General features: G+C 36.3%; 1 protein-coding gene across 1 annotated transcript in view; it reads left to right on the top strand.

Annotated features, from left to right (window-relative positions):
- The window catches only part of BBS9 (Bardet-Biedl syndrome 9), a 316,290-nt gene that overhangs the window by 46,810 nt on the left and 247,319 nt on the right, over positions 1–22,161 (top strand). The window contains exons 9-11 of the mRNA XM_009886210.1: positions 15,443–15,624; positions 18,680–18,756; positions 21,706–21,759. Of these exons, the coding sequence (XP_009884512.1) occupies positions 15,443–15,624; positions 18,680–18,756; positions 21,706–21,759 (313 nt within the window). The remainder of the gene's footprint in view (positions 1–15,442; positions 15,625–18,679; positions 18,757–21,705; positions 21,760–22,161) is intronic.

The following is a 22,161-nucleotide window of genomic DNA, read 5'->3' as shown; positions in this document are numbered from 1 at the left end:
TTTTAAGCTGTTGAAATACCTTTTAAACCTTCTGTTAAAACTTGAGTGTTCTCTGTCAGGAAATTGAAAATTTGAAAACTTGAACTACAGACAGAAATTTGAGAGGTTATCTTATTCTGGGTTTTACCTGAAGATCTGAAATAACTTGCTCACTGAACTGGAAGTTCAGTTCTAATCATTGTTATAGAAGTTTGTCCCTTATTTTGTTAGAAGTTTATCTTCTGCTTCTGTTAACGTGTAGTAGTTACTAACTGTTTATGACACTATTTTAATGTCAAGGGGAGTCCTACATGCTTAACATTGTGTGAATTGCTTCAGAGGTATAACCACTTACATTGACAACTTGGATTAATTTAAACTGCTTAGGACTTTGTTTCAGCACCAATTCATTAACCCATTGATAAGCTTGCTTTTGACAGTTACTTTTTTGCATGCCCTGTGTTGTCATCTCTAAAGTTATGGCTGTGCAAAAGCATTCTCACTGAAGCTGAAACTCTTGAAAAAAGTAGTTCAGGTGTTCTACCTAAGTTAATAAAAAAAACAAAAGCAACGAACCAACCCAACAAAATGCAATGAAAAGAACCCTTCTAGAGTGGTTTGAAGAGAAACTGTCCATATGTTGCAGTTAGAATGTCTGAAATCTGGGAAGTTACACAAAGGAATTACAAGAATTCCTACTACACTCAAATTTTCAGTGTTGGAATGGTAATTGTGAACAGCAGTGTGTGCTTGGTATCCACCATAATTATATAAATACCTGCTTAGTGTTGGCTTCAAAGCCCATTCCCTTTTTTCTTGCCCATTAGTTTTCAGTTTTCTTCTTCACCAGAGACCTCTCTTCTAAGACTTTCCTTGTACTTCCACATCTCCTTTGCAAAGGAAATGTCATGAGCAGTGTCTCTTGTGCTCACAGAGTATCAATTCTATGAATTTATTACTTTTTGATGCTTCTTGTGACGTGTTAGATTTTTCTCTCCCCCTCATAATTCAGGCAATTGTGTGGGTAGCAAGCCCATAAGAATGTGGTTTCTACAAAGCTGTTCAGAGTCCCTGTTAGCTAACGCACGTCATATGAAAGTAATTTCTTTCCTGTTGGCAGGGATTTGAGCCTGTAAGGGCAAGTGACTTAATACTCCCCCATCAAAAAGGTGGGTTATGCTTGTCTGAATCATCTGAAAAACTTGTTCAGAAAGTAGAGAAAGTCACGTTTTGAGGACCTATGACAAGTTGTATTTGTTTTCCTGTGCCTGAATTATCCTGTCACCATATGCTTGACCATAAAAGGTCCTTGGAGGAGATTAAAATACTTAGACAACTACTGTTCTATTTATTTGACGCTAATTCACTTGGCAAAGCTGTTCCTAAGAGTACCATGTTTTAATGGCCGATTGATTGCACTAAGTATTATGCTGACCTGACTGGACTGAAACTAGAATGTTATGTTAAGGTGCATTCAGTCTGAAGCAAAATAGCTCACGTTGCTAGCCTCAGGGGTGTTTCTGTCACAAACATCTGAAATGGCACTGTGGGTTGAGTTAAAACCACATAGATAGAACGTTATCGCTTGGATGTAGTCTCAGGAAGGGGATTTCTGATTTGATCACTTCCAATTTACAAACCTATTTTTGCAATAGGTAAGCATGATGCCTTTAAATCAGGGGCTTTGTTTCTTCTGAATATTTTTGAAGTTTATTCGTCTTAATTTTATGACTTGGTTCTGTTTGTACGCAGTCTTCAAGTTATATCTGATAAGCCTGTGAATGAAAGGTAGCCTGACTATTCTTTAAACTGAAATAGACTGCAAACTTCCTTAAATACCTCTTTTTTTCAAGTCACTATTTCATGTTGCCCCTAATTTTGTTTTATTGTGCATTTGGCTCTCCATCAATAAATGAAGTCTGGTGGTATCTATATGGCATAAAAATGTTAATTTCATGTGGAATTTATCAGCAGGCACAGTTCTAACATTAAACCAGCCTTCTCTCAGGGCTTAGGGGATGTGTTGTGGGAAACAGAATTCTTCCCTCTCCATTTAATCTATTGGGAACTCTTACTACATTAGGCACCAGTTTACCAGTGAACTTTGTGTTAAAATGAAACATACTTTCACCTTCAGCCACATTGGAGTTTGAATAGAAATCCCCAAAAGAGAAAACTTTAGACCCACCTGTAGTGCTTGTCTATAGGTAACTGGAAGCTTTGCATATGTGGTGCCTCTTGCTTTTAGGAGCTACATCTGGGAATTAGAATATGGGAACCAACTTCCTGTTGTGAATATTTATATGTACTGTATCTGTGAGCAGAAGGACTGTTCTTTGTGGTAGAAAGATTCTTGAAGCAAATAACCCACAAAATGATATGTATGCCTTGTAAAATGTGAAATTCCTTTTATTACAAGGGGTTGACAGGTATGGACAAGTTGGTGAAAGTTACTAGAATACTTGCTTTCACTTTCATTTATTTGACAGATAGGTATAATTTTACTTGGTAAAGGAACAGCATGTTTTCTGAAGAGGAAATATAAAGCAGTCTCAAAGTTTTTTTTTGTCCAGAAGTAATTTATCACCTTTAAAGAATAAGAATTTCTGAGTTTCTTAAAATATTAAATTTACAGAACCCAACTTTTTAGCTGGAGTTAAGCTAGTAAATAGATTTTCATTATTTGAGATGTCAGAAAAAATAATTTTCTTTTTTGAACAAAACTAACTGTTGAAAGGCAGGAAATAAAAGTAGACTTTATATGTTCAAAATAGCAAGCCGGGTTGCTTAGTAACCTTTCTTCACACTTTAACTCATTATGAACTTCAAGTCTGCCTAGGTTTATACTAAGGAATGATCCCATAAAAGTAATGCAGGGTTCCATGTTTTCAACAGTGATTCTGTTTTGCTCAGTTTGCAATCAAAAAGTGATTTTTCTGGTAATTGCTAACACTACAATTGTCTATGGTATTTGACATTTACTTAGGTATTTTTTTTGTTACCGCTTCTCCAAGTATGATCACTGCAGGCTTGACTGTAGCGGTCATACCTGAACTCCCAGCATCAGTGTTGTGAACCACCAGCCCATTAAGACTGTACCACATAAAGGTTCCTTCCAACCTAGATGATTCTAAGATCGTAGAGTCCAACCATTAGCCTAACACTGCCAAAACCACCACTAAGCCATGTCCCTAAGCACCATGTCTACCTGTCTTTTAAATACCTCCAAGGGTGGTGATTCAATGATTTTCCTGGGCAGCCTGTTCTGACACTTGATAACCCTTTCTGTGAAGAACTTTTCCCTAATATCGATCCTAAACCTTCCCTGGTGCAACTTGAGGCCATTTCCTCCTGTCCTATCGCTTGTTACTTGGGAGAAGAGACCAACCCCCACCTCACTACAACCTCCTTCCAGGTAGTTGTAGAGAGCAGTAAGGTCTCCCCTCAGCCTCCTTTTCTCCAGGCTAAACAACTCCAGTTCCCTCAGCCGCTCCTCATAAGATTTGTGCTCTAGACCCCTCACCAGCTTTGTTGCTGCTTTAGAAATGCTCCAGAATCTCAATGTCTGTCTTGTAGTGAGGGGACCAAAACTTGAGGTGGGGCCTCACCAGTGCTGAGTACAGCGGGACACTCACTTCCCTGGTCCTGCTGGCCACAGCATTTCTGATACAGGCCAGGATGCCGTTAGCCGCCTTGGCCACCTGTGCACACTGCTGGCTCATACTCATCCAGCTGTCAATTTAACACCGCCAGGTCCTTCTCCGCTGGGCAGCTTTCCAGCCATTCCTCCCCAAGCCTGTAGTGCTGCAATAGTCATGTATTTATCAGCCGTCTATTAAAGCCATCTACCCATAGGCTGTTGGTGTTCATGTTTTGACTTACACTGTTACATATTTGATTATGGATTCTACTGAATTAAAGACTTAATAAATTCAAAGTTGCATTGTGTAGGCTGAGATGCAGGAAATACTGCAGCTTACTATATCCCTTCAAAGTTATTGACTTAAGATGCTATAGTAGATTCCAATTTTCTTACTATTTGTAAGACAAAATAAAGTAATTCATTAGGTCTAAAATTTCTAACGTTGTTCTTGTATGAGTCCTTCCCCTTGCAGAAATAATAGAGAAGCAGAGACTATTTGACTAATGTAGGTACTGAGAAATAAATTTCTGTGTAATTGTTTCAATTAGTATTTGAATTTTTGTATTGTCCCATGTGGTGCTAATAGTCATGACTACTGCACTTTCCTGTCTGTTGGAAAATCACCACTTGTGTTACGGTTACACAGGTGCATCACAAGAGACTATTTTACAATATTTTGAAATATTTGCAAGTTAGTTTTGGAGACAATGACTTCTAATTTACTGAAGCAATAGTCTCTTGTGATGTGTGAGTTATCATTTTACTCCTAGCTGCCTCTTTCCTTTTTTCTTGCATCTTTTCTAATAAAAGCATGTGTAAAATGCATAACATGAGTAGTGTAAAAAGATGTGTACAGTGTTGTTTAGTTATCTAGTAATTTCCAGCCTGTTTTGCTTTAGGGTAGTGATTTGTTGCTACCTGTCTGTGACTTCTCTGTTTTGCCATATACTACTACTGTAACATTCATTCTTTATAACCAGAGGTGACCACTTAAGGATACTTACAGATCAAAGTTGGGTATATTGGGTTTGTGTGGCAACATTTTGGTAGCTGGGCAGGGGGTGAAGACCATGGTGAGGCAGGTTGTCCCCCTGCAGTCTATGGAGGTTAACAGTGGTGTAGATATCCACCTGCAGCTGATGGAGGACCCCACACTGGAGCAGGTGGATGCGCCTGGAGGAGGCTGTGGCCCCGTGGAGAGCCCGCACTGGAGCAGGTTCCTGGCAGGACCTGTGAACCTTTGGAGAGAGGAGCCCATGCTGGAGCAGGTTTGCTGGCAGGACTTGTGGTGGACCCATGATGGAGCAGTCCATTGCTGAAGGACTGCATCCCATGGAAAGGACTCATGCTGGAGCAGTTTGTGAAGAACTGCTGCCCATGGGAAGGACCCACATTGGAGAAGTTCATGGAAGACTGTCTCTCGTGGGAGGGACCCTGTGCTGGAGCAGGGGAAGAGATTAGGGAGGAAGGAGTGGCAGACACAATGGATGATGAGCTGACTGCAACCCCCATTCTCTGTCCCCCTGTGCTGCTTGGCAGGGCAGAGGTAGAGAAATAAGGAGTGAAATTGAGCCTGGGAAGAAGGGAGGGGTGGGGGTGAAGGTGTTTTGAGATTTGGTTTTGTTTCTCATTACTCTGATTTAATTGGTAATAAATTAAATTAATTTCCCCGAGCCAAATCTGTTTTGCCTGTGACAGTAATTGGTGAGTGATTTCCCTGTGAGTAATTTCTTGACCCACGAAGCTTTCTTTATATTTTCTCTCCCCTGTCCAGCTGAGGACGTGACAGACAGAGCAGCTTGGTGGGCACCTGGCGTCCAGCTGGGATCAAACCCACCACAGTGGGAAAGTTTTTTGGCTTGATAGTCTTATGACCTTTGAACTGTCAGTGTTATTGTTGGCGTTGACTCTTTGGGGATCATGTCAGCAACAATGAATGCCCGCAAAAAAAATTCCTGATGCTTTAACCCTAGGTTCAGAAGAATATGAGAGGAAGGGTTGGGTGGTTTTTATGACTTAGTCACTTACTGTATATTCTAGTACTCTGTTCCTGTCCAGGCACTTCCCATTAGTCTGCAGCTTGACTGCAAGGCTGAGAAGTATTTCTCTGGTGACCCTGACCAATAGAGATTGTCTGTACACCACCTCCAGTGCACTTTAAGCATAAGCCAAGCAATATGTGCTGCTTATACACTTTGGGTTGCTAATCAGCTTGCATTTTGAAGGGGAACATAATACTGAATGAGTTATTTGTTGCATTTCTTGCATTTAAAAACAATCCCATCTTTACCCCAACACCAAACAATGAAGAATTTTAGTTATTGGAGCATATATCCATACTTTTTTTGAGGCAATAACTTTTTTGCCTTCTAGAAAAATGCTTAATACAGTACTCCTTTTGGATTTTCTGATTTGTTAGTATTTCGTAATATTAGAATGACTAGTAAGAAATGTGTGGTTTGTATACTTATTTGTCTAATGAGGTATAAAGTCCCTGAAGGCTGTTGTTCACTGGCTTCATAGAACCAAGACTTGTCTTCTGTATATGAGTAATAGCTTGAGCTATGCTGTAAGCGTAATTAACATGCTTATAACTTTATGACACTTTATCTGATAGGTTTATATATAAAGTCTGATTCGGCAACCTGTCTCCATAAAGAAAAGAATATAAGCTAGTGTTTAAATTCTTTGTTTTGACACAGGATTAATTCCCAGATTTGAACTCATATGTAGCCCAACAGACTGATTAGTTTAATTTAAAATGAGGTACGTGAACCAAAAGATTGGAGTTCAGATTTCTGGTTTATAGCCATTGGTTGAAAATGTGCTTTATGAAGTTTTAGCTTCCAATATTTTTAAAAGAAAATTAAAATCTGCCATCAATTTGCAAGTGAGAAAATATTGGTCTGGTCCAAATATGAACTTGAAATTAAAACTTGTTCTCTGGCACAGAATCATAGTACGTTGGGTGGTTAGATGAGTGTACTTTGTGTAGTTGGGCTCCCCAAACAGTAGAAAGGCAACAGGAACTGGATTTAACTGGAAAAAAAAAATGAAGAAATATTGTAGTTGAATTAAGTATATAAGGTGTAAAAGTGCAATCACACATAGGGTAATAGTGGGTGGAGTCAAAATAAACCTCCTGTCATTTAATTTTTTAGCTATGCAGATGCTTGAAAGCCCTTTGTTCTTCGTTCCAGCCCATCTGTTATTCCTTATTATAACTGACATCATCACAGCTACCACAACTGTTAAAGAATCACCATATAAAAATGGCAAAACTTACATATAAACCCAGCAAAACTTAGCACTTATTACATGGTTTTATGGAAAGAAAACTGCAGGAATCAAACTTTATAGTTTGTTGAAAGATTTTTCCTTTTTCTATATAGTAGTACTGTAATAGAAGCAGTGCCAGTTATGACGCACAGTATGAACTGTTCAGTTATACACATGTAGATATATAAATTTTTATTTGAGTGTTCTGTAAGAATGTTGCCTGATCTGAGAAGTTAAATGCAGAGAAGTCTAGAATCTTTCTACTTAAACATAATTGCATTTTAAAGAAATATTTTTAAGCAAAAAATATAGCATTTGTGTTCCATCACTAAATTGCCACTGGATTGTTGAGAGGTGCCAGTACAAAATATTACCCTTTTTAAAGGTCTTTTGAAGACATAATTTTAATGTGTGTAGCTTAGCCACAAAATATGAATGTGATTGTATTTCTTTTACCTTAGGAGGATTCTGATACTGCAAAAGACAGTTGTGCCAAATACTGTGATTCATGACTGGGCTTTCTAGCAAGTTAGTTTCAGATTGTATTTACTGTATGATATTAAGCACATGCCCATATTGCCAGTTCTCCTAATTTTATTGCATGTTACTTACTTGCTTTTTCAAAAAGCCTACTTTTTATAGTCATATGGTTTTGTAAGGGTTTCAACTTACTTTAGAATAACACTTAAAATATTCCTGCCCTCATGGTTCTAGAGGAAGCCTTAAAAGTGGAAATTCTAACTGGTCAAGAACAAGAAGGCAAGTAACTCCCCCTCTAGTATTTAAAATAAAATACTTGCTTTTAAGCAATTAACCTGTTTTTTTTTTGGCTAACCTGCAATTTCTCCGTGCCTGTTCATGTGATGGAGTAGAATATAACTGTATCAGGTTCTGAACTCAGTCTTGGAGTTGGATATTGAGCAGTAGGCTTGTGGGTGTATGGTGACACTTGCTCTCCCATGGAAGTACTGGACATATTGTTTGAAAAACAGACATTATGAACAGTTTAAGGCTGTTGATTTTGAAGGTTTTGATTATTATGCTATTAATATGAAAGACTTTTTTTTCATATGAGGACCAGCAAATGGGAGATTTATGTTAAGGTATGGAGCTGAGAGCCAGCCAGCAGTGCAAAGTGCCAGAGATGCTTCTTAAGAGGAGCTTTATTCTTTACAAGACAGGGTGAAGGGACAATGAGAAGTATTGTTAAAAGTAATAGTATATGCACCTTTTCCTGCCTGAAATGCTGATGAATTTTGAAGCTTGCAGGCACATCACTGTCAAACTGTGAGGAGAAAGAGATGGAAATAAATTTAAGTGTTCTTAAAGTTGTGTAATTAATCAATCCTTTCAGAATAAATCTATGGTAAAGACATACCCTGGTTATTCTTGTTAGCCTCTTCGTAGTCTGTGGGTAGTCTAATTTTCCTCATGTACTGTCTAATACTAGCGTGTATGAAGCCAACAGTTAAGTATAAGCTTTATCTAAAACAATATTACTAGAGTGTGGATTTTATCAGTATAGCACCTTGCATCTCTTTATTGTTGGAAGCAGAGATGCTAGGGGCCTCTCCAGCTTGGCTGGAGTGAAATAGACTGTAACCACTATCTAGAAGTAGGAGAAGAGAAGGTTTAGATGAAGGATGAACTTTTGACGCCCTCTGAATCCTATACTCATGATGCCGTAGCTGCTACCTTTTGGTATAGCCTTTGAGTCTTTGGAAGCTTCTGTATACCTGTCTGTCAGTGAGGGAGTCTGGCCTTGAGACAAACTTTAGACTTCAGGAAAAGGAGGTACAAGTGAAGAGATATGTACTTCTTGATGTAGCTCTAAGAGGGAAGGAAGCATGGAGATGTTCTAGGTGTGTCACAGTTGATCTTAATGTCTTTATTACTAACGCTGGTACTGTCACAGATAAAATCACAATGTAATTTCTCTTGTTTCATATTATTTGGAGCTCTGACTTAGAGGCTGCACTCTTGTTTATACTAATCAGGTTTTCTTATCAGTCCTCACATTCATTTTCAATTCAGATAATGCCACTAAGTGTCTTAGATATGGAACTGTGATAATAAGAAATGCAATGTGGAAGTTATGAACTTTTCATTGAATATATTGTCATAGAATCAAAGAATAGTTTAGGTTGGAAGGGAGTTTAAATATGTAATTCCAACCCCTCTGCCGTGGGCAGGGACACCTTCTACTAGACCAGGTAATTATACTTCAGAGATCTTTACGTTTTTTTGCCTAAAGCAAGATCGTATATTTCTGGAGGCCTGCGTCATCACTCTGGATGTTCTGTTTTTATTCTACTTTGAGAAAAATACTAGTTTTATTGAAATCTGCTTTTTATATAACTGGCTACTTTAATAAAGCCTTCACTGCTTTTGAAATAGTTTTGATTTTATATTGAAAATCACAAGAAACTAAGTTGGTTAATCCTTCAAATAAAAATTAATTTTATATGTAATTTGTAGCATGAGCTTAAGCTGCATGTGTAACCTGCCTATACCAGTATGTGTGTTCCCTGCCTGAAGGAACCAGAAGATGATGTCGTGCATGGATGTCTGTCCTTCTGCATGAATTGTTAAATCTTAAATTGTTAAGATTCCCTTACATTTAAACTGTCAAGCTGTTATACTGACCCCGTTTAAAAACCAAACCAAACCAAAACCATCAAAACAATCCTGCTTCATTTAATGTGTTATGGTAGGTTTTAGGGCTCTCCTATGTGAAAGCTGTGCTGCTTGGCTTGCCCTCACAAGCCTTATTGTGCTGCCCCGCAGGTGGCAGTAGTGGTCCGACAGAAAAGACCCCTAACCTAAACTTGCGTGAATAATGTTAGTAGTTAACTTGGCAGTAAAATTAAAAACAATTAGTTTCCATTGCTTTTTTCACTTTGTTGGTTGGTGGAAGATGCTCCTTTTTATTTGGTCAACGGATGGCATTTGGCCTTTTAGGCAGAGTCTCTTTCAAGGAGAAAACTACACAAGCTAAAGACTTGCCTGAATTTGTTGTGCAGTAAGACGCTAGTTTGCTGTTTTGCTGTGTAGTGTCACCATGTAAAGGTGCTGGTGAAAATGTCTTCACTCCCAGGTAGAGAGTGAAAGTACTGTATAAGACCTGGAAGTTGGAGAATCTTTCAGGCATTCAAGATAGTAACACTCTGGCTCTCAGTGGATTTCAATGCTTATAAGAGGGGATAGGTGTTAACCCGTTCTAGTTAAACTTTTCTCTTTTGAACTGCTTTTCCACTAGTTGTCAAGATGAAATCAATTTTCATTTCTCTCTTCCTCTTCCATATATTTCATAATTTTTTAACTAGATTTGTGTCTGGTATTCTGTTAAGATCAGCAATCCTAAACTATAACACAAATGGGAAAGATGAAGAAGGCTTTTCTGTAAAGCAGCACTTCACATTTATTATACTATATTATACTATACATTTATTATATTTACCACTTAATGATATCCAATATGGTTACATATTGTTAAACAATTATTATTGAACACCAAATTTACATTATATGCTTGCATGCCCTCTGCAGTGTGCAAAGCGTGTTAAATATATAATATAAAAGAATTTCAGTTTCTGAGAGCAAACAAGTTACCTATTTTCATGTGTAATAGCTGTATGAAGAAGTCTTACACATACAAGTAATACTTTTGGTGTAAAGTTGAACAAAGATTTTTTTTTTTTAATGAGAAAGGGGTTTTTTTCAAAGGAGCCTGAGGGTGTTCCACAGATATCCAAACACACTTAAAGATCGGTGGTAGCTGGCACTGAATCACACCAGGTATACTTTAAATATTCTGCTGAAGGTCTGATTTTGGAGTGTGTGTTTAATAAGAGTAAGATGCGCTTTTTGACTTTTACTCCCAGTAGCTCACGTTAGAAAATTCTTATAGTTTATTACTACTAGTCTTATTTTCCTTCAGCATTTTATCAAATACTTCACACAGTTACAGCTAAAATGACATTGAAATGGTAGTGAAACTTTGAAAAAACATATTTTCAAAAGCACTACACTAAAAAGTGCTGTTGTAGTTATGCTCTTGCATATAATTACTTCAGAGGATGATAAAATGAGGAGAGAATTGGGTTCAAAATGCTTAAGCCCCATTCAGGAATTAGTTTCCCAATTTAGTAGTTTATAAATAATACATTATCAATAAGGGACTGAAAGTAGTATTGCAGAACATCTTGTTTTCTAAAATGATTGGTATGAGTAATATCAATTAAGACTACTTCTGAAATTGAGGTAGAATTTTTATGTGCTATTAGAAATATAAATAATTAAAGCTGTAAATGATGTCAATAACCAGACCTTGTCCTAAGAGTTGTCCAAGGTTCAGCTCGTGTCATTCTGTGAAACTCAGAATTACAGATTCAACTTCTAAGTCAATTGTTTTACTGATCAATTTGGTATTATATAACTGGAAACATGCAAAGCATTTTAATTGCTTCAAGAATTATGTTGTGAGCGATTTGTTTAGTAAGAGAAGACCTACAAAAAGCATATGCCATTATTATTACCCAGAATCCAATAAAAGATAGTTTTTCAAATTATTACCATATGTATGTAGGAGTTGCTCTGTACTGTAAAGTTATTTTAGATACCAGAATAAGTTGTTTCATACTTTGAGTTCCTCACTGTTAAAGTGTCCCCTTAGATTCACTATTACTTTGACTATTGTGTGATGTATAGTAAAAAAAAATAGTTTACAATAAAAGAAATTTAACAAGTAATTGAAATTCCAGATTGTGTGCAAAATGTGCCAAATGAAGTAATGGCATTTGCAGGGATATTGTACAAGTGCAGTAGCTGTGGGGAAATTACTATAAAACTGTTAAATATGCTCCCCCTCCCCCTGCTGTCTTTAACCACTGTTATAAAAGCTTGAGAAAATAAAGCAATCTTGACTGGCTGACAAACATTCCAACAGAGAAATGAATGTATTATAAATCATATGTTATAACTGGTTGCCAATATTTTTCTTATTGTTTCTATTGATGTACAAATTCATGGACAGCTTTAACAAGGAAAGACTACTGAAAAAGGCTTTTTATTATATTTGTATATGTTTCATGTTGAACAATCTTTTTAGGACCCAGCAGAACAGTAACTGAAGCAAAGGAAAAGTGTCATTTGTAATGCTGCTTTCTTAAACCCATGCTTTTGTCTCTGTACTAGCGCAGACTTAAAAGATGTCATGACTAACAGGAAAGTTGGTTGAAATGAATTTATTTTAAGATGGAGTTTTTGAATGTGCATTCTGTAATGCTGACATAAACTCAGAAGTTAAGAAAAGCATAATTTATGTAGGAAAATCACCGTGTTGATTTGAGCTGTTTTCATTTGATAGACTGATTACCTGCAGATGACTGCCAACTTAAAAGGTACATAGGAAGGGCTGTATTTGCAAACTGCTTTTGAATGTATTGTACTTCAGTAGTATATCATCAAAGATTTATTGCTCACAGCGTAGCTGTATTTCTTCATGCCCTTTTGATTTACATTCAGATGTCCTCATAGGATCATTTAGGTTGGAAAAGACCTTTAAGATCATCGAGTCTGACCATAAACGTAACACTGCCAAGTCCACCATTAAACCATGTCCCGAAGTGTCACTTCAGCATGTCTTTTAAATACCTCCAGGGATGGTCGACTCATGGGTCTTTCCTTCTTAGCTTAACAGATTCATAGCCTAAGGAAAGAAATTTTAAGATGGTCCAGAGCCATTGCTGGAGAATTTTGGAAATTGTCTTCTTTTCAGGTGTCTGTTTTGTTTCTCCAGTTGTGGAGCAAGCTCTTGATACAGTTTCTCTTGTCCCATTTTTTTTTTTAGCAACTTCATAATTTTACTGTAACTAAGTAGAAAAGTGTAGGGCAGTGTATTTGGTAGCATGGTAGCATCTGCTTCAATAATATCCCTTTTTTAAAGACTTTGCTGTGCCCATCGCCAGTATGGCAAAGTTCTTTGCAAACACCTGGCAGGTATTAAGCAAAGTGCCGTACATTAGGTGTTCTTTGCATACCTTACTGAGACTGTGTTATGGTTGAAGTATTCACAACAGTCTGTCTGCTTGCGTTGTTCGTATACAGATCTCAGGGTTAGTCCAATGTATTTGTTCCATGTGCCATCCAGAATTCTGTAAATGCAGCACAGATGTGTTGTACAGTTTTTTGGACACAAAAAAACCCTAGGATGAGCAGTTCTGCATGTAATTCCAACAACAGAGCCAGTCCTGAGCAAGGAGACCAACTATAGTTGGCAACAAATACTCAAGCAGACAGAGAAACCAGGACTCACGCTTAGTTCCACAACCTCTCAGTTTGGATTGAGAGTTTACAATTTGTCAGAAATAACAGATGCAAACCCCAAGCTTACAGGTCACAAATAGGCCATCATACTCACGGGACGGCTGCTAACACGGGTACTGGATATGTAAGCTGAAAATCTGTATTAAGTCTTCTTCTTTCTTAAAGTATTTGTCAGGGAGACTTGGCATATCCAGCCTTATAGTGCTAACAAAGACAGCTTCTTACTACAGTTTGGTTAGTTTTTGATGTGAATGTTAATATATGTTAAAAATTGTGGTGGTAACCGGAAGCTTTTCTGTGGTAATAGGAACAGCATTCCCAAAAAAGAAGACTGTTTCTGTTTAACCTGCGCTAATATAATAGATAACGGGGCTCAAAACACACTGTTCCCCTTATGTGTGTTCTGTTCCAGAAGGCACTTCAGATTTGTATGTTCCACCTGCAGCGAAGGACTAACTGGGGGACTGATGACTACCTGTCATCCAAAAAAAACCCCAACCAGTTTCCGTACGTTCATAGTTCAAACAGGAGATTTATTTCATTCACTGATTAAAAATTACTTTCTGTAGAAAGAGAAAGCTCAAACTTATCTGCAGCAACTACTTATTTGTATAGTGCCCAGTGGGGTCTTCATTTCTGTACGCAGTTATAATATAACTACAGAGTTCAAATGATCTCAGTTACAGCATAGTTTTTACAGAATATTTGATTGCAGTTGAGAAACCAACACTGGGATTGTGGCCTTAGTGTTCTGTAAAAAGGCATTTTGGAGTGTCCAGTCGGTTATCAAAATTAATCTGTGACATCTGTTTGCCTTCATAATTACTATTACCCTGGAAAATTTTGGAATGAGGTTTCCTATCTGTGTGTACTGGAGCCATGGTACAAGACAACATAGGAAACCAGAGAGATTTCTATTTTTTTAATATAGCTACCTGTTTTTTAATGAGGATTTTGCTAGAGGAGGCGCTTGAAAGGTGTCAGTGTATGTAAGTTAAAAGATTTTTTTGTAATTCTTTATTAATTAGAGCTTGAACACTTATATAAATGAAATGTTTTACATGGATTTAATTAGTGGGATAGTGCATTAGGCTTTCTTATCAAAATAAAGTTTTATATCTAAGAATTAAATTTGATCTGTCTTTATATGCCAGTTGTATTTGACGCAAAGGCAATGTTTGCTATAATGTATTTAAGTACGGAATAAATGCAAATCATTGGCATGAATGTGTCACCTTGTGATTATTGAAATAAATAAAAACTTCTAATTTAATTAAGAGTAAGCATTTTACAAAATAAAATGAAAGTTAGCTTTCTATAACTTCTGTGGTTAACATATATGCTAATCTTTCTTTACTGTTCGGGTCCTCTTCTGTTTAGGAATAACCTTCAAGTTAAGCAAAATGTTGGCAGTACTCCCTGTTGTCTCATAATTTGTTAAATACTTTCCTAAATCTTGCGTTTATGTGGTACACGATCGGATAAGCAAAATGAGTGAGATTTTTGTAGGAGTAAGTTCAATGAAGTACTGTTCCCTTGGGAGAAAGTTGTCTAGAGCGTAGCTAATAAAACACTCATTTGTATTGATCCAGAGCAGTGTAAGGGGAATGTTCTGGATCCATGTGGCTTCCTTTCAGAATAGTACCTGGATTTGAAGCCAGCATAGTAGCTGCAGTATCAGCCAAAGAATGTGTTAGGGCTGCTACTGATGCCATCAACGTCCTACTGCTCTCTTCACTGTTAACGTTCCGTCTGTTTGTGATTTCTTCTAATTTCTTCTTCCCTTTCTTGGTGTTCCATTTAGCTAATTCCTCTTCCTGCATACCAACCTCAATATCCATACTTCAAAAACTTAAGTAACAATTTGTGAATAAAAAAAGTTACAACTGTATTTTATACTCAGCTTGTTTGTTCTGATCCGTTCCTTTGCCTATCTTGATTATACAGATTCTGAGATACTTGGGTGATGTTTTAGTCATCTGTCTAGCACACATTTATTCTTAGGTATGATTGCAATAAGTGGGAATAATAAATAAGCACATCTGAATTGAAGAATTAATATTGTTGTTTTCTTTTGGTAAAAGAAACTCATTAAAAACAAAGTTCTATCATATTTGTAGATGGAACAGTAGAAGCAGCATAAATTAAATGTTACTGCTTCTGTGATTCTTCCCAATTTCTTAATGAGCATTATTTTTTTTTTTTTTTATGCAGAGACTTGAAGGGTGTTATAGTCACTCTGAGTGACAATGGGCATCTTCAGTGTTCCTACCTTGGAACTGATCCTTCACTCTTCCAGGCTCCTAGGGTTGATTCTAGGGAGATAAACTATGAAGAATTCGATGCTGAAATGAAAGAGCTTCAGAAAATCATCAAGGAGGCCACAAAAACACAAGGTATACTTCTCCCTTTTCTATAGCTGTATGTACTTTTAGCCACCTTACTTTCCTTTTAGCACTTTAAAATGTTTTGTTTTATTTTCATTCATTTCTGTAGGAAATGTAATATTTAATAAAGTTTAGGTTTTAATAAAAACATGTACAAATAAATTCCTGGACTGTAAGGCCCTTGGATACAAAAGTTGGGTTTTTTTTATATTGTTATAATGCCTGTTGGAACTTTCAAGATGTTTATGTCAGGTTGCAGATCATTCTCACTAGCACAAGGATTCATAAAAAAAACCCTGACAGTGCATGTACTACCCAAAGGCAAGAAAACTTAAGGAATTTCACAGCAACAGTCTGATATACTTAAGCTTCAGAGAGAGCAGAAGTATTGCCAAATTCTGTTTTATTATTACAAATGGCTTCTTAACTCATGCAATTAACAAAGAATGACTTGTTAAAGCAACTTTAACTTCTTTCAAAGGCGATTGTATTTGAAGAACATAGTGAGAGATACCAAAACCCAAATAACTGATCATGATAAACTCTGGAATTTACATACATTGCTAATAACTTGCATTGATTTTGTTCTAGTAAGAGCACATAATTTCTACAGAGATCCTTCAAAGTTTGTGTTTTCATAACTGAGTTTTTAAACAGTGTACCTGACTTGCACAGGGAATTGGAAGCACGTGATTTTACAGGAACCTATGGAAAAATCTTATACTAATAGAAAAAAACAATTGAAATATTTTCCTGGTGGTAGTTACCATGTTTGCCTGGCTATCATAACCAAAGGAAAGAAAAGCATGATGGAAGGAGTAAATCCATTTGCGGTGAATCAACTTTTGTTTGTTAGTTTTAACATATTGTAGGGAAGATCTAGGGAGAGAGAAGGGGACATAGCTGTCCTTTTTAACTTCTCTCAGAACTGTCATGGTATGATTAACAAGTTTACTGTGGATATTGTTGATCTTTTTCCCATTCTCTCTTCCTCTTAATTTTTTTTCTCCCTCAGTCTTTCTAATCTGATCTAAGGTGTTGCAGTGGTGTTTTCATTGTGGAAAGATGCTCTAATGATGTTGTGTTTGGCTTTAACTGGATGTAAAACTTGTGAGAAAACCTTTTTTACAACAAGACTTTTTACTTATGAGGAATGCCTTTCAGTTTTGGATGTTCTGGCTTTGTTTCCTTTTGGCTTTTTTTCATAGAACTTTAAGTCTTAAAGTAACTGCTAATCGTGTCTGGCTGAATACAAAACACTTGAACACTGGTCACCATGAAGTTCCTTAAGCATGATCTTTAAAATGAGCCATTGACTTTTCTGTCTTTTGGATTCACGTTTATCCAGTAAGAGCTTGTGTTGTTTTGAAAATATATACCCTTATATGGAAATAATTTTTTTGTTTCATTTTGACTTCCAAACATGGAACGTATTTAGAATTAGGTCATCATATTAAAAAAAACCAACCACCTTAGAGTAGTTATTTCCATAAATGCCTTGTATTTCTGTCCAGTGCTGACCATTAAACTGTTGAACGTAAGCTGTTTTATACATTTTGAAGAATAAGGATTTACATTATCAACTGATGAAATATTTTAAAATCCTAACTGTCATACTAACTTAAATCTAATGTTACTTGCATCAGTCTGGATGACATAAGTGATTAAACATAGGTGTTTTGGCTCAGTTTAGTAGTAAAAAAAAGCTGATACTTATATGTAAACTTTGGTTGTGATAACTGTCCTATTTCTAATAGAAAAATGACTGTATGACAGAACTTGCATCATAGTTTGCTCGAAGAAGCAACCTGAAGAGAAATGTTTAAGAAGGGATAGAAAAGGAAGGTATTTTCTTATCTGTTACAAGTGGAATAGATTATGTTGAGCTACGTGCGATTGGCAGAACCAGTTGTATGCAATTGTGGCAGTATGAAACAGGCCTAGGCTTCTTGGGTAGGTGGTGTTGGAGGAACATGTTTTGCTTTTGCTTTTTTTCCTTTTACCAAAGGGGGCATTTTTCTCTGAGCACAAGAAAATGAAAAATTATTTTCTGTCATCAAAATTTTTTCCCTTGATCCTCTTACTAGAAAGAGATAATGTGCTGCCTACTAGTTCTGGGTCATTTTCAGGACCCTATGTGTAATAAAATTCTTGCAGCTTTCTGAATGTGCTCATGCTCTCAATTATTCAGTTAATATGTTAATTTCCCTTTGCATTGTCTTTACTGTTTGTTACTTTAGGAACTGTACATCTCCTGTTTGGGTTTTTCTTTTTCCAATACATTTAGTATTAAGAAATAAAAGTGCTTTTCAGAAAAACACAAATACCTTAGAGCTGGACTTCTGGACTCTTCAGAGGAGATGATGTAATTCCTCATGGTATTTAAGTGCTTCGCTTTTAATCCTTACAGCTTTTTTTACATATGTGAATCTGCATAAGGTTTTATATTATGGGTATACATGAGTTCGTAGCATTCTTTGCCTTGTGTGTTGACAGTCCTGGCAATCGTCAGATAATATATTGTAAACAAGCCCCATGAAACATTCTGTACATAAAACTTTCCTATACTTTCTTCCGCAGAGAAATTTCTAAAATCTATTTTAATTTTACACTATTAGGAACAGAGTCTTTCTGTGTCTAATGTATTCATTATCAAATTATTTAGATGAAAATGCCATGAGATGTGGTGTGTATTTTGGAGATAGTTTTTTATTATCAGTGCATTATTAGTATATGCGTGTGAGGATAAAAGTTTAAAAATTTCTTACAGTCGCTGAAGATCATGGATAGTAGGTGTAAAATCTTGTTATAGAATGCATCTAAATCCTTTCTCATGCATAAATCAGACACCCAGAATGAGATCCAGGTTTAGGTTGTCTGTAGAAATCTTATAAAATTTGGAATTTTCTTTGGTCAAAAATCATATGCATTGTTATTTTTTTCCTTTGCACTAGTAGGTGTAGTGATGTAAGTCTTAAACTTGATGCTGTTTAAATTGTATTTTTAGAAATGTAGGTGCATGTTTGTTAAGGGAGAGCTGATTTACTTTCTTTTTTTCTTTCAGATATTTTGCCCAAGTCTGAAAAACACAGAGATCTAATTGTCACAGCAGAAGTTTCACCCAATTTGGATGCAGAATCTGTATGTACCTGTATAAAAAGGAAATTACTTGTTGGTTTCATACATGAGTAAATAATAGTTGAACATGGATAGTGATTACTATGTATTTTTACTCGTGGGACTGAGCTTACGCATAGCTCCCAGTTGTCCATCAATTAAAGTATACTTTTGTTAATTATTTTAACTAGAATTATTAAATTATTCAGTATCTTCTGTTTGGGGACCTTTAGATTCTTGGCTAAGTAAACATAAGTAAACAAGAACTTATGATCTGGAATAACTTTGTAGTGGTGAGAATTTGTAATAGTGAGCATTAATAATATGGTGGGAAATGGTATAAGTGTCACCCTGTGGATCTTTTAAAGATAGAATACACGAACCACTCAAAAATGCCTTGTAAGAAGTAATGTTTCTCTGGCAAGTCATCAATTAGTATTGTATACATATGTAGTTTACAAAAATTAATTAAAATTAAGATGCAGCAGAACTTGTGTTGTCTCTTAAAACTTTTCACTTTAACATTTTAGAATATACTCATTGCACTATAGAACATCTGTCATTAGTCATTTCTGGCCACTAATTTCTGAAAACTGATTTTCAGGGCTACTTACTGTTTAAAAAAATACACAAGGAGCTGCTTTTTCATATTTTATATGTATATTTGGTATGTTTATTTAAACTCTGTTATTATTACTACTGCTACCTCTACTACTATTCTTCTTTGATGAAGAGACCTTTTTATAATGTGTGCTAGTGTCCTAGCACTTGTCTGTGGAAAAAAGGACAGTGTGACACGGTCTTGGCTATCTGCAATAATCTGCTCACAACACTTAACAACTGTTAGGTTCTGTCCTGATTTGAGAGACACAGGATTAATTTATCTTTCAATAATTTTACTTTTCAGTAAGGTCTCTTCTAATGCTAGAAAAAAATGTATTTTTAGAAGACTAGTGTCTGAATTTGTGAAAATATTTACTTTATGGCCAGCTATGGTGTGTGGTTTCAAGGTCTCAGTGTTTCTGGGTGCACCAGGTGCAGGGACAAGGAGGAGTGAGACGCGGGCACTTGACCCAAGCTGGCCAACAGGATTATTTCATACCATGAACACCACATTCAATATAAATGAGAAAGTTCACCGAGGAGTTCTCTCTCTCCCTTCATGGCTGCCATCCTGAGAACTTCATGCCTCAGTGCCAGACCCCTGAGTCCTTCCCTTCCTCCCAAAACCATAGCGCTGGCAGTGTCCAACATTTGCTGTCCACTGCTAGGAATGCAGAGCTTCTTACTGATAGAATTGGCTGACTATAGTCCTTGTAGATTTTATATCGGTATCAAGATCAATATTGGTTCTTTAGTGCTATTAATGTTAATTATATAGTCTTATTCTATTAAATCTGTTTATATTGCAACCCCGGGTTTCCCTGTTCTTTCCTGATTCCCCTTCCCGGGTGGGGAGGGGTCATCGGGTGATAGAATAATTGTCTAAACAACAATAAATTGTACGAGTTCTTCAAACCTTAACACCGTAAAATACTTTAATGCTGCTGTGCTGATTCACTCAACCTTCCAGACGCAAATGGTCTATTTCATATATAAGTTACTCAATGCATCAATCGAACTACAGCCTTGAATCTTTATTTCCCAAGGCTGTCCATATATCTTCATTTCCTGTGAGGTAGGCTTTGCTGGGGGTTCCTTCAGTAGCCATCTAGAAAGGAAAAATCTGATAAGATACTTCATGGGGAAGGGTTGATGGATTGATACAGCAAGTGTGGGAACTTCTGCAGTGGTCTTGGAAACTACAGACTTGCAGATACTACTTCTGCACTTGTGAAAAGATTTAAATTGTTCTGTGCGTGGTAGAAGCAAGGAGGATATAAATGATTAAAATGGATTAGATAAGCAAGTGGAGGACCATTCTGGTTATTTAACACCACTTTCTGTGTATGACATCCGATCCAGGAAGTCCAGATGATTTCTCAAAGCTGAATATGATAAGGATCAATCTTTTTGCACCCCTGCTGTTGCTTCCGGATCACTGGTCACCAGAGACAGTGGGCATGACAAGCCAGTATGACAGTAGCTATTTTTTTTAACTGAAAAAGGTACACAATGTACAAATGAAGGTCCTATTTCTAGAACCTGGAGAGCCTACCAACTTCCTGACTTTTTAAGATCTTTGCAGATGTGGACCTTATAGTGGCATGTTGAGATGAAAAGGAGCGTGGGTAGAGGACATCAGATTGTTCTTAATTTACTCTTTTATCGTGAGAAGGGATAAGTTCAAGTCAGTAATTTGGTATTATAGCAGAAGTGAAGTGTTTCTTTAAAATAAAATAATTTAAGCAAACAGGAACGTTTTCTTAAACTGTAGGGACTGAGGTGTTGCAAAATGAAATACAAGTATAAAATAAGATATTAAAATGACTGCAAGGTCAAGATGAATTTTGAATTAGATGGAAATAGAAATTAGCAGGAGTAGCAAGATGCCTGCTGTAATTTTCTTTTGAAGTTCAAAATACATTTCTGATTATAAGATAGTATGTGATGATTTTATAGTACATACTGTGGTGTGTATATAATATACTGGCAGATTGGAAGTCCCCTCTCCCTATGGAATAACAGAAGGTATTTCCAGAATTTAAATAAATATACACTGAAAAGTACTGTGCCAAACAAAACAGTATCAAATATTCATATACACATCAAAGTGTATTAGTTTCTTATATACACAACGTTCATGACCTTTTGCTATCCTTTTTGCAGGCCATTTCGAACAGAGGCTTTACATTTTCAGAAGGAGCTTAGAAATGTATTTTGTGTATTTTAATCTGTCATAGGAATGATAAGTCCTTTACTGTTAATTCCCTGTTTACCAAGTTGATGGTAGGAAAGTAATATTGAATTCATTGTGTTCACTCATTCATGTGTAATATTGAATTTACTCTGTTTTCATCTTTTTCTTCACAGCAAGCCATTGACAGTGAAGTGAAAGCAGAGGCAGTACCATCAGTCACAGTAAAGGTACTATGCATAACTCAAACAATACTATTCAGAGAGTGGTGACAAATTTTAATAAACTGTCACTTTCTGTGTATTTCACTTAGATCATGAAAATGAGTAAAATTTGAAATGCAAGATGTATGTCATTCTTAGTATGACAAGGTGTCATTCTAGCAAGCCTTCTGCTGAAGTCAGAAAGAGATTGGAGTTTTATTTTTTTATGAGCTTATCAAGAAGCAGACACAAAAACATTATTAGGGTGGAATGAAGTTGGTTTTGAAGTTATAAGAATAATTTTACCAACAGTTTTCAAAGGGAATAAATGTTTGGTTACTCGAAATACAAAGTTTATCTTCAGCTGCCTATTTAGTTGTCAATAAACAAAAATAGACTTTGTTTTGTAAAAAGACTTTCATAGCTTTT

The sequence above is a fragment of the Charadrius vociferus genome, unplaced genomic scaffold (genome assembly GCF_000708025.1).
Source record: "Charadrius vociferus isolate BGI_N301 unplaced genomic scaffold, ASM70802v2 scaffold545, whole genome shotgun sequence".
Lineage (NCBI taxonomy): Eukaryota > Metazoa > Chordata > Aves > Charadriiformes > Charadriidae > Charadrius > Charadrius vociferus.
Note: the sequence above shows the minus strand (reverse complement) of the source record. Positions and strands in the feature narration are given on the sequence as shown.